At 23.2% G+C, this 12,999-nt stretch overlaps 1 protein-coding gene across 9 annotated transcripts; it reads left to right on the forward strand.

Annotated features, from left to right (window-relative positions):
• Positions 1–1,872: 1,872 nt before the first annotated feature.
• On the forward strand, positions 1,873–9,678 carry LOC126897189 (poly(A) polymerase type 3-like). 9 transcript variants are annotated; one of them, XM_050670587.1, is made up of 12 exons: positions 1,873–2,040; positions 2,567–2,695; positions 2,764–3,022; positions 3,742–3,846; positions 5,121–5,271; positions 6,742–6,953; positions 7,009–7,214; positions 7,283–7,584; positions 9,004–9,067; positions 9,171–9,219; positions 9,283–9,383; positions 9,446–9,678. In XM_050670587.1, exons 1-11 carry the CDS (start codon positions 2,021–2,023, stop codon positions 9,358–9,360), a joined length of 1,575 nt encoding a protein of 524 aa, XP_050526544.1. In that variant the 5' UTR covers positions 1,873–2,020; the 3' UTR covers positions 9,361–9,383; positions 9,446–9,678. The 9 variants fall into 9 exon arrangements, with proteins under 9 accessions (XP_050526544.1, XP_050526545.1, XP_050526546.1 ...); XM_050670588.1 differs by having other exon boundaries at positions 1,874–2,040; positions 2,481–2,695; XM_050670589.1 differs by having other exon boundaries at positions 1,874–2,018; positions 2,481–2,695.
• The last annotated feature ends 3,321 nt before the right edge of the window (positions 9,679–12,999 follow it).

Consider the following 12,999-nt stretch of genomic DNA (forward strand, 5'->3'; position numbering starts at 1 on the left):
TGTTACACGGGAATGCAACTGTGAATTGGCGCAGCGCTTTCATTTACGCGCCTATATTCATTTGTTCACCACGGCCTCAATAATTGATATTTTTTTATGAAATTTGGTAGGGGTACTTATGAATAGTTTATCTACCCGTTTCCAGTGTCGCCCGAAAAACGACCTAAGTGACCTTAGGTTATTATTGCAGCGAACGGCTCATATAATAAAAATTGATCACTAACTAAATGACACAAAACAGAACAGTATTAAATAAATAAGAATATTAATTTAACTAAATTATGTATGGGTCAAAATGTTTTTCAGTTTCAAAATAAATTTTATGAGCAAACTGAGGGAACAGCAATAGAAAATCTGCTCTCACCATTTTTAGCAAAACTTTTCAAAAGTATGTTCGAAACCAATTCAAAACACACCTACGGTAATTTTTCAAAAATTTGAGTTAGGTATGTAGATGATATTTTTGCAGGATTAAGCAAAGATTTTAATACAGAGGTTTTCTTACAACATTTAAATTCTTTTTACTCATTGATTAAATTCACATACAAACAGGAAGTAAAGGGAAAATTGTCTTTTTGATTAATTGTTTAAAAAAGTACAAGGGAAACTAAATTTTGAAATTTAATCCGAACAATTTGAATCATAGCTAGGAACACAAAATGATAGCCTTTAATAGTATGATTTATAGATTCGTTAATATCCCGATGAATAAAATAGATTTTGATAAAGAACTGGGGATTATATAAGAAATAGCTAGATTTAACGAGTTTAACGAAAACGTAATTTCAAAATTAGTCCGAACACAAAAGTGGTATAATTAAAAGGAGAACAACTAGTACATTCACTAGCGTGGAGGAATTAAAACTAATTAGATCATTATATCTCGGTCATCTCAAATGGACTAACTAGAATTTTTAAGAATTTTGGTATTACTTTAATAACGTATAAAAGTAATAGTTTAAATCTCTAATATATCTCATATTAGGTAGCCCTAAAGATAAATTTTGACAAATTTTTCGTGACAATGTCGCGTGTGCAATTAGAACAGACCAGATTGTAAGGGATTGCTCTGCCTTTTATAATATTTTGTATCTCCAAAAATCATCATTGTCTCGTTCTTATAATGTTAATTTTTTATGATAAGTACGCATAAAATATATAAATTATTACAGATGAATAGTATAAAAATAATTTTGACATTTTATATAATGTTAAACTGAAACGTGTGTAATATAATATGATTAAATAATATGTGTTTGTTAAATATTTTTATAAGTTATTTATTTAAATTTTTTGTTATTCTATGAATATAATGTATAAATAGAAGTGTTATCTTAAATGAAAAGATTAAATAAAAACACTGTAGACACAAATAAGGTTGTCTACTATTATCCCATGTTATGATAGTGATGAATATATTAAGATAGTACCATTTTTGGATTGTTGTAAGTATAGGCATAGGATGGTTAATTTTAAGATGGAGCTAAATTTGATCTACCCAAAAATAATTTCTATATAACAATATATATAATTTTACTAAATTTCTAGAAGGGGTTAGCCCCTAGAAATTTAGGAATCTAATTATAAATTGAGAACCTAAGCCCTCCTAGCCATCTCACTTCGCCACAGATGATGTTTTATACTGATAACTTTCTACATAATACAATTTTACAAATATTGGCACTAAAATTTAACATTTTTCAGCCATCTACATAGATATTATTGGTTTAATATGAAAAAAATAAATCAGTTTTTTTCAGATTATATTTCAAGTTAGAAAAAAACCGTTTTTTACATCTCCAAAGATAATGGTTATCAATACCAAAGTGATAAATAGACCCATCTAATCAACAATAGTATCTTGTAGTCACGTTTTATAATTGATAATAATAACAAATAACGTCTTCAACCCCTTATACCAATTCAAAATAAAATTATTGTATGTTCAACAAATACGCTCAATAATGTTATTTGCTGTCATCTCGTTAAGAAATTGAATTTTTTTATAAAATTAAAAAGTATGATTTTATTTAAAATGGTGTAAGTTTTACTCGTGACTTTATTCGAATTTTCATGTAAACGTGTAATAATTTTGTGAAGTATCCTTTAAAACGAAAATTGTAAATCGATGATCTATTTGTTTGTGATGATTTATTTGTTTATTTGTGAATTTAAAATATTAGTATTCTTGATAATTTTTATGTACAAAATTATGGATATGTGTTAGAGCTCTTATTATAGTAAAACCATTTTCATTATTTTTTTATTAATATTCTTTTTACTTAATTTTTTAATTTATTATACATTATATAAAACTTAAATTTATACATACAAGTTCCAGCTATACAATTAAATAATGAAAATTTTCAATTTAAAGTTTATTCTGAGCTTTTGAGGTTGTAAACAACAAATTGTACAAGAACAGTGAATTGTTAATTACTGATATTATTTTAATAATTATCTAGAGTTGTTCTTTCCAGGATAAATTTATTTGCATACTTATCCATTTTAAGTGATGGTTAATAATTTCCCATTCATTTTTAAATGTATTTCTAAAAATTGTCAGAATGTTTGGAATGACGTCTGCGATTAGTAATGCCTTACCAAATGAAATTGACATTCAATTAACAAAAACTCTAGAAGAAGCATTAGATAATGAAAAAGTTATTACTACTGAAGAAGATCTGAAACAAAGGTTTAATTATTGTAACCTAAGACTAAATTAAATTAAATGAACTATTTTAACATATAGATTATGTGTAGGTTAGAAGTATTAGCATTCCTTAATACTCTTGTGAAAGAATGGATAAAAGAAATAAGTATAGTTCATAACTTACCTGAAAATATTTTAGAAAATGTTGGAGGACTAGTTTGCACATTTGGTTCTTTCCGCATGGGTGTATATCACAAAGGTGCTGATATAGATACTGTTGTAATTGTACCACGACACATACATAGAAGTGATTTTTTCACTTCATTTTACTTGAAATTAAAAATGCAAACATTTGTTTCTAATGTCAGGGTAAGTAGATAGATGTATAAAGGGTGTCTCACCATGTTTCGACATCTTAAATAACTTTTAATTCAGAAAATAATTTGCATTACTTTTTTTTTATGGAACAAATCTACTTTACGGGACACCCTTTTTTTTCAACATTTTTTTTTTCAAACGTTAATTTTTTTTATGCTTTTTTCAAAAGTACTTAAAAAATTGGCGGAAACTTTTGGTTTAAAAGTTTCCCACCCGTTGATAACCTTCTGCTTGAAACTTACCATCTTTTTAACGATTTATCAATGTTTCATTAATATTATGTTTATAAAAATGCTTCTCAAGTTGGTATGAAATTTAAAATTAGAAAAATGAAATAACTTTAAAGAAAAATTATCGATATTTATAACCTATAATATTAAACTACAATCGCAACTTTAAAACACTATAACTTTTGAACCACACGATTCCGCTCAAAATGTTTACATATTCTTAATCTCCATAAAAAAACGAACTTTTTGAAAAATAAAGGGTGTCCCGTAAAGTAGATTTATACCTTTTTTATTAATAATTTCCACAGTTTTCTACTACAATAAAAACATATATTTTTATTATTTTTTCTAATTTTAATAAAAATAAATAATTATTTTGAAATTTAAAAATTGCCATTTTTCATCCAATTTTTTACAAACAATTTTTTTGAATTAAAATTTTAAGATAAATACACCTTAAAATATTATAATTTTTTAAAGGCTGTTGAAGAAGCATTTGTACCAGTTATTAAAATGTTAGTCAAAGGAATTGAAATAGATATGTTATTTGCTCGCTTAGCCTTCAGAGAAGTACCTGAGAACATTGTAAGTAATTTTTTTATATAATATATCGTATTAATCATTTAGAGTGTATATTATTTCTATAAACACTATATAAAAGCTTCACAAATTGTAGTTTTTTATTAATAGTTATACGTTTTTAAGATATTTCCAATAATGTTTCTCAGTACAATTACAATTTAATTATATATAGTAATAAAATTGATTATTATATAATTTTTCCTTTTGTTATAGAAAATTTATTAATAGTTGTAGAGAAACACTTCAGCAAAAAAAAGCAATTATAATTTTATTTTCATATTTGTATTATTTAAATTGAAATATATTATAAACAAGTATACTGATGAGGAGGTAGTCTTTATATGTGTTAAATTTAGTAGTAATTAAAATTATTATAATCCCTTTAACATGAAACTGTTGAAGATATAAATTAAAAGTTGTCTTAACTTATTTATATAACTATTTATTTTTGATAAGAAACACACAGTTGATTTGTGCTTGTTTTTGTTTATGCATTATCAAATGGTTAGAATATACTTTCTTCAATATTTGTAATCTTTGTATAAACTTTATTGCTTTAATTAAACATATTTAATTTTCAACTTTTAACATGCTTAAGATTATATATTTACTTATAAAAAAATAAGAGATGGAAAGGTTTTATGTGATGTAGTTAATACACTATTTGCTAATGAAATCTTGAGAAAAAACTGTCTAATACTGTTTTATTGCTATTGTAAACCAATTTTTTAGCTGTAAAAAATAATAAATTTAAATAATATTAAGCTACAATATACATGAGTAATAACTATGTATAAATAGTTTTTACTAAATATTACTTTTTATCATTTTTCATTTAGTTTTATTTATTTTTTTATATTTTAACAACAGTATTAGTTTTTGATCAGTGACCTACTAATAGATTAGTTATAACTAGTAATTACTTAAATACAAATAATTAATTTAAATTTAGCTAAAATGTGTAATCATTAAAGAAAAATGTATAAAACATTTTATTTTTATTTATCTTATAATTGAGCATATACTGTCTACCAAGATAAGCTTTTTATTTATAATTTGACAAAAACTGAAAACAAAGTGGCAAACAAACATTGCAAAATGCATCTAAAGAATACTACTGCATTTTAAATGTCATATTTAAATCAAAAATTATACTTAAATAATCTCAATTTCTATTTATTATTACTGTATTTTCATTAATAAAAGTTAAAACTAAACTATTTTTTTAACATTAGTTTTTACCCTTAACCTTAAGAACATTATGAATATAATTTCAGGATTTACAACGAGATGAATTATTAAGAAATTTAGATCCCAAATGTGTTCGCAGTTTAAATGGATGCCGAGTAACTGATTCTATTTTACGTTTAGTTCCTAATAAAGAAGCTTTTAAGAAAACTCTAATTGCTATTAAGCTATGGGCAAAACGTTAGTATAAAATTTTTTTAAATTATTTTATTTTGATTCTAATCACATAACCTATTATTTAGCTATATTTTAATAAAGTAATAATGGTTTATTAACTTATAATGATTGCCAATGTATATCATCATCAGGCTCGTATTTAAGTGATGATTTTGTTGTGGCAATTGTTATTTTGGGTAGCACTATTAAGAATGGTCATATTAAGAGTATTAAGAGTATTCACAAAATACCAATACCTAATTGATTAACTTTCCACATTGGAAGTTTGAGTATATATGGGCTTTATCTTTTCTAATAATAGTATAAATAAAATTATTAACTACTTATTATTTAACTAATAAATATTTGTTTTAGTATTAAAGAGAAAATTTTTGTTTCAACTTTATGCATACTAACATGGCTTTTGGGGATCATGTGCTAAGTAAATATCTTGATTTCAAAGCTATCTTAAGTTTTAGCTTCAGATAATTTTGATATAATTATGTTATAAATTTATTGCCACTAACTTATTGTTTATAAATTTTTAGCTAACTATATTTATCAATAGTGTTACTGTTGGTAAATTAAAAATATCAACAAAATATTAAAAAAAATTAACTTTTTGCTTAAGTATTCTTTTTGAAAAACGTTTTATTTAAGTAATTTTATAAAAAAAAATCAAGTTAATGACACTCGAAACAAAAATAAAAAGTTGAAGCATTTTGTAGAATAATGTTCATTGAAATCACTGTCCTATAAATATTTTAATGTGTATTTGAAAAATATTAAAAAAAAAAAATCATCATATCTACTTTATATGTTCTTTGAATTTAATGTTTGATTACTAATAAAGGATAATTCACAAGAAAGTTTTTCTTTTTTTAATAATAAATTACTTTAAACAAGCTTTAATTTGAAATAATTTAGAATGATGTAAGCATTCCTTTACTCTATTACAAAATCGACTAATTTTATCAAAAATATATGATTTCTTTTTTAATCTTAATGTAAATTGTAATAGCTTAAGATGAGGGAAATTTTTCAAAATTATGGTGTTAATAACTAAATACATTTTGTGATCTTTTGACAGTAATTAATATAGTATCATAAAAAAGGTAAAAATTATTTTGGTTTATGTGGTGTTTATTATATTAGTTACATATATTTTTTTATTAGGTATTTAAGCTTTTGTATTCTTGATTTCTCTTGTAGTCAGTTTATGTATAATGTATAAGCATGTATAATTTGAAATTATAATGAATGAAGCAATCATTTTCTGTATAGATAACTTAAAATAGTAAAACTAATATTTGACATTTATATAAAATAAAAAAAAAAATGCAATTAAGTACAAACATGTGGTATTCTGAACAATTAATAATTTTATAAAATAATAAAATTATTGGGACATAGGATAGTTTGTTTAGCTTTGTAGATATTTGTAATTATATAATAAGTTTGATAAAATAAAATTTTGTTTTTAATTTATTACAGGCCATAGAATATACTCTAACTCTCTTGGATATTTAGGTGGGGTTTCATGGGCTATGTTAGTAGCAAGAATTTGTCAGTTGTACCCAAATGCTGTTGCTGCCACTTTAGTTCATAAATTTTTTTTGATATTTTCACGATGGAAATGGCCTCAACCTGTGTTATTACAATCAAATTATTCTATTAATTTGGGTTACCCAGTTTGGGATCCTAGGGTAAGTAATATTCTTAAGACTTTAGTAAAAATTTATCAACTTTAATTTTGATTAGATAAATATCGCAGACAGAGAACATGTGATGCCTATAATTACACCAGTATATCCTAATCAAAATTCAACATTTAATGTTACTCATTCAACACTTTCTATTATCAAAGAAGAATTTAAGTTTGGATTGGATATAATGGGAGAAATATTAACTGGTGAATCTACATGGTCAAAACTTTTTCAACCTTCTAAATTTTTTACTAAATATAAGTTAGTATTAACAGTATAATTAAATAACTCAAACTCGATTAAACATTTTTTTCATTATGTTTTTATAGATATTTTCTAAGTATTGTTGTGTATGCTAAAACTGAAGAAGAACTTGTTGAATGGCGTGGATTTGTTGAATCTAAACTACGTCACTTATCAATATCGCTGGAATTATCAAAAGTTGTTACTCGTTCACATATAAATCCGGATACTTTCACGCCTCCTTCTTTTTCTCATAAAACACCAGCCTCTATGTGGTTTGTAGGATTAGATGTTTCTAAGGTAAAAACACACCAAGAAGATGATTCTACTGATGGATCAGTAGTTCAATTAGATTTAACAAGTCATATTCGAGCATTTTGTATGCAAGGTAACATAATGAAAAAATATTGTATATTTCACTTTAAAATTGTCACCCCTACAAGTTTTGTAGGTAAACGCCTTCTTAATTTTTAAGCATATATATCTTTTTCTTCAAAATTTGTGTTTTATAAAGAGAAAATTTAATTATTTAACTCTTTTTTGTTTTTGTAATTCTAATGTTTGAATGGCAAAATACATCTATATATTCAAAAGATTGATGACTGTTATAAAAAGAGAAAAGATTAAAGAAGGAAGCAGTGTTATTATTGAAAGCAAGACTGTAAAAGAGGAGGTAAGGATATACACTATCCTTACCTTACCACTATCCTATAAAATATTATCTTTTGTATAAGGAAAAATGTTATATGGTATTTTAGGATAGATGGAAAGTATAACAGGGTGAAAATATTTGGTCAAATATATCATAAAAATTAAAGATATGGTTCATTTTAATGTAACTAAGTTGTGGAACTAAAGTAACAAAATAAAAACACAAATTGGTACTAGCAGTGCTATTTTAGATATTTATTGATGAATTATTTTACTAGGGTAAAGGCTTATTAAATATAAACTTAAAACCAAGATTTTGGTCTCTTGAGGACCTAAAAGTTGAATTTTTATTTTAGTTGATGAGCTAAAATAAACATGTATCATGATGATACATCTCATATTTACATATGAGATTTTTCAATAAAAAAAATATGTTTTTTATTAAGTTATAGCCTTTTTTAGACATCTATTAAATTGACAACTAATAAGTTGTTGATTTATTTTTTTTGGTTTAGAATTTTAACTAACAACAAGTACTAAATAATACTAATTATAATTAGTATAGATGGTGGCATAATAAATAATTGAGTGTCTAGAACTAAAGGAGCATATCAAAGTTGGAATGTTATTAATATCTTTCAACCATTATATGAAAATAGTGTATTATTTATGATATTGAAAATTATATTGTTTTTTTTTTTATATAATTTTTTTATTTGCTTAAATAAAAAATGAAAATTAAAATTTACACAATTAAAAAGTAAAGAAATAATGTTTCTTTAATCCTAGGCTCTCTTAATGTGCATGTGAAAAATGAGTTTATAATTGGCATTATTGCTAGTAGATGGGTTAACTCTTAACTTAATTGGGAAATTATTTATTTTATTTAATCGTATTTGGTAATAAAATAAAAACTTTCAATCAATGAACTTAAAATAATACAATCTAAACACAAATTTAGTAGTTATTTTTAGTATAGTTTATAAACTACTTTAATATATTATGAGTTAAAAGAAACGTAATGATAAATTAATTCATAATAAAAAAAAAATAACTTAAAGTCATAATCTAAGAAATAAAACTTGAATATTTTTCAAAAATATGAGACACTTGTGTCAAATTATCAAAAAATGTCTTACATTATTTTAATTTTTAGTTAAAAAAAAATCTCAATCCACATTTAGACCAGGTATGGATATTGAAGTAAATCATTTAAAAAGGTAATATTTTGAATACTGTATTATATGTTAAAATTATACTACAATAGTATAATATAAAATTATTGTAGAATGTATATAATAATATTAAATTAATTTTTATCAGAAAGGAACTTAAAAACTATGTACCAGAAGAAATAAAAAAAGAAAAACAAGTAGGATTGAAGTTACTCATAAATAATCAAATTTATTGATTTTATTTTTATTTGTCCTCTCAGATATCTGAGACAGTTGGAAGCAAACTTTTAGCTAGGCTTTCAGCAGAAAGAATGGAGGCATTAAAGAATGAATATTGAAATAATTTATTATTCCATAAAAAGTAAAGAATTTGTATAAAGTATTTTAAGAAGTGTGAAAACCTCTCACATTTATATTTTTCAGGTACACGTAAGAACTAATAATTTAATTATCTTTATTATTCTGTGATTTGTTTTCATTATTTTGATTCCATACAAGTAATAATTTAACAATATTGAGGTTATTATTATTCCAATGAAACTATAATATATGAGTAATGTTTAATTTTTAAAGTTTAACAATTAAATTTGTAGACTTAACTGAAGCATTTTCATAATTGTTATTTTGATGGTCCTTTATAATTTTAAAAATCTCATAAAATTTTTGTTATATATTGTGATTTTATCTAATTATAGTTCTAAGGAATAATATAAGTGTTCAAAAATTTTTTTGTTGAATTTAAATCAAAGTTTCCAAAATAATATTTAAATAATTGATTTTGTTATGTTATTTTCTTTATTAAGTACATTTTGTTATATTTTATTAGATTATATAAAGTGAAATTTATTTGAAAAATTATGTTATTTTATTTTATATTAATGTCCTTAATGCCTGTAATGATATACATGTATTACAAATAAATAAAAATGCTAAATGAATTTTTAGGGCTACATATTTATTAAGTGATTCGTGAAGAATAAGACATTTATTTTTTGGGAACTATTGAAAATTTAAAAGTTTTGTAAAGGAAAATATTGTTTGATATAAAAAGCTACAATAATATGTAGTTAAACAATTTTTTTCTATTCCAAAGAGATAAATAAACATGAACTTTAATTTTCTCTAATAGTAACCACTATTTTTAGTTAGATGATATGACAAAAGAAAAAATTTGACATTTTGTTGTTATTTTTTTTATTCTATGAATATTTTTATTCTGTTAATGTTTGTTTAATTTTGGCAAATTTTTATCAAATTTCTATTAATCAACTGTTTTCTACGCGTTTCCGTCATTTGACATTGGTAGAAATCGATATTATCCATCATACAGAAATTTTATCTTTAATAATTCATGTTTATTAATAAACTCATACTCTTATGTACAACATAAGTTTACAATTGTATATTGTTGAACAATCAGTCAAGAAAATATTTGTTATCAAAAGAAAATTAATGTTTATATCTATTATATCTTAAGGGCTTAAAAAATAAATTTTAATACATATTATTGTAGTTTTTTATATCAAATAATATTTTTCTTTGTGAACATTTTCAATTGTTTCTAAGAATATAATTTTCTTATTTATAATGAATCACTTTGTATAGTGCTTTCTATGCAAGTATAAATTAACAAATTATAAGTCATAAAATATATATAAACCAACAAATAATATAATTATTGGTCAATTATTCTTCAACGAATACACAAATATGTAAATAGCATAAAAAAATGTTCACAATTAAGACATAAAAGTAATGGTTTTAATAAAAATATAATTTTTATTAAAACAATTAAAAAAAAGNTATTAAACATTGAAATACGTATTGAGAAAAGGACAGAAGAAAACGCTATCTTTTCATGATTACTGTGTATACATATGATGATAATGTGTATACATTACAAACTTGGCATTAATACCATGATAAGAAATTAGATAATGCAATTATTACTTATCACTCTCATTCAAAAGTATATTGAAAAAATAGCGTTTTCTTCTGTCCTTTTCTCAATACGTATTTCAATGTTTAATACCGTAAAATAATACATGAAAATTCAAATTTTCACAAACTTCAAAACACTACAGAATATTTACTACTCAATATTAATAAGATATTTTTTTACTAAAATTTTTCTTAAATTCTACTCTACAAAATAGCTATCTTAGATTTTTTTTTTTACATTTTATTTAAAATTTAAAAATAAATAATATTTTAATAAAATGTAAAAAAATTAATTATTGAGATATAGCTATAGACCTAACGTATAACTATTATTAAAAAAAAAAAATTAACTAAAAATATTAACTGGATCAAAAGTTATTTAAGTTGTCAGTGAATGGTGGGCCACTCAGTATATGTTAGAAGATTTAAGTTAACTTTTTATTGCATAATACAGTTTATAATTTTTTTTTATTAAATTTGTAATAAACAACCTATTTGTTGTAAAAAAACTTAAACAAAAGGAATAATTAAAGAAAATAAAAGTTTAAGTCAGTAAAATTAATAAAATACGCTAAGATAAATTTTACTTAAAAAAAACAAAATCTATTTTTTCTAAAAATCTTTAAACTTTCCCCGGAGTTTATCTTAAAAAATTTCGATTTGTAATCAAATATACTAAAATTTTCATAATATATCAAAGTAATAAATAAGATATAGGATTTCCTTTATAACCCACTTTTAATAATAAATTGAAAGCGCTTTTTAAAACGTCCTGATTTAATCTGCCCAAAATGTGTACGGCGTGGCTTATTTATGTGTATTCAAAATATAATATATAGGGTCAGTTCAAGACCTATATAGACCTCGAGGGGTACCTTGAGATGGAAAATATCGCTACCATAAAAAAAACTGTCATTAATCATGAATAGGCCAGTAAAATTTTAGTCAAGATCGTGGGCCCTAAATCATTTTCTCCTTTAATCCAAGCCTAATAATATAGATGTTTATAATAGTCATTAAAAAAAACAGACAAAAATAAAAACACATAGTAAAATTAATACCTTCTCAGCTTCGCATCGAAGCTCAAAAGTATTTTCCAAGTATAAATATATTATTTAACAGTTCAATATTTAAATGTGTAAGATTATCTAATAAATTAATTAAAAACGTGCCTCAAAAGATAATTAATTTGAAGTATTTTGTGTAAAAAAATACTTCTTTATATGTACTTTTATTCATAGTATACAATGAACGTAAGCTGATAGAATACTTAACTGGTTCGTTCCCTGGTGAAAATTTAATAGGAGTAATTTGTTACTAAAATTATTTGTTTAGTAAAATTTCATTATCTATCCCAATGGGTATATTTAACGACTTTAAATAATATTCTTTTAATAACGTTTAATGTACAAATAACCATATTCGTAGACAACAATTTGTGATAACAAAACAAATATACATATTATTATATATAATTAGTAAAAAGCGACTTATTTATATCAAAAATATATATATGTCTAAACGTATAAACTACTAAGTGAGATACTCATTAAAATTAGTTATACATTACACTATGTCTTTACTTTAAAATGTGATTTTAAGTTGAATATTTAAATTCTTAAAGATATTACATTATTAATATAATACTTTACTATGTAGATATATTGCGAAATCCCTAATATTCACTTCATTAGCCTACTACTAGAGCGCCATAATTAATTTATCGTTATTCAATAAAAAAAATGATTTTCACTCAATTGATTTATGGATATCCAAGAACTAAACTTATAAATTTCTTAGACATCAAGTGTAATGCAACATTTTGTTGGATACATTATACAGGGTGGATACATTATACAGAGTGGATACATTATACAATGAGAACAATAGAAACCCGTTTCCTGACTTACTGAACACCCTGTATATAATATAAATAAGGAAATAAGCATTTTATAATAAGCAATATTCATTTTGCTTTTTGAATAATCCATCAATTTTTAAAAATTAAACACTATCTACAGATTTGCATCGAAGCT

This window comes from Daktulosphaira vitifoliae, unplaced genomic scaffold (assembly GCF_025091365.1).
Source record: "Daktulosphaira vitifoliae isolate Bord-2020 unplaced genomic scaffold, ASM2509136v1 Scaffold_2, whole genome shotgun sequence".
Taxonomy (NCBI): domain Eukaryota; kingdom Metazoa; phylum Arthropoda; class Insecta; order Hemiptera; family Phylloxeridae; genus Daktulosphaira; species Daktulosphaira vitifoliae.

Bases quoted from the DNA above. Each gene is read 5' to 3' on its own strand.
- LOC126897189 (XM_050670587.1), top strand. From the start codon at position 2,021: ATGATTTTATTTAAAATGGT. The intron at 5,272-6,741 runs GTTAGTATAAAA...AATTTATTACAG, and splicing joins TATTAAGCTATGGGCAAAAC to GCCATAGAATATACTCTAAC. The intron at 6,954-7,008 runs GTAAGTAATATT...AATTTTGATTAG, and splicing joins ACCCAGTTTGGGATCCTAGG to ATAAATATCGCAGACAGAGA.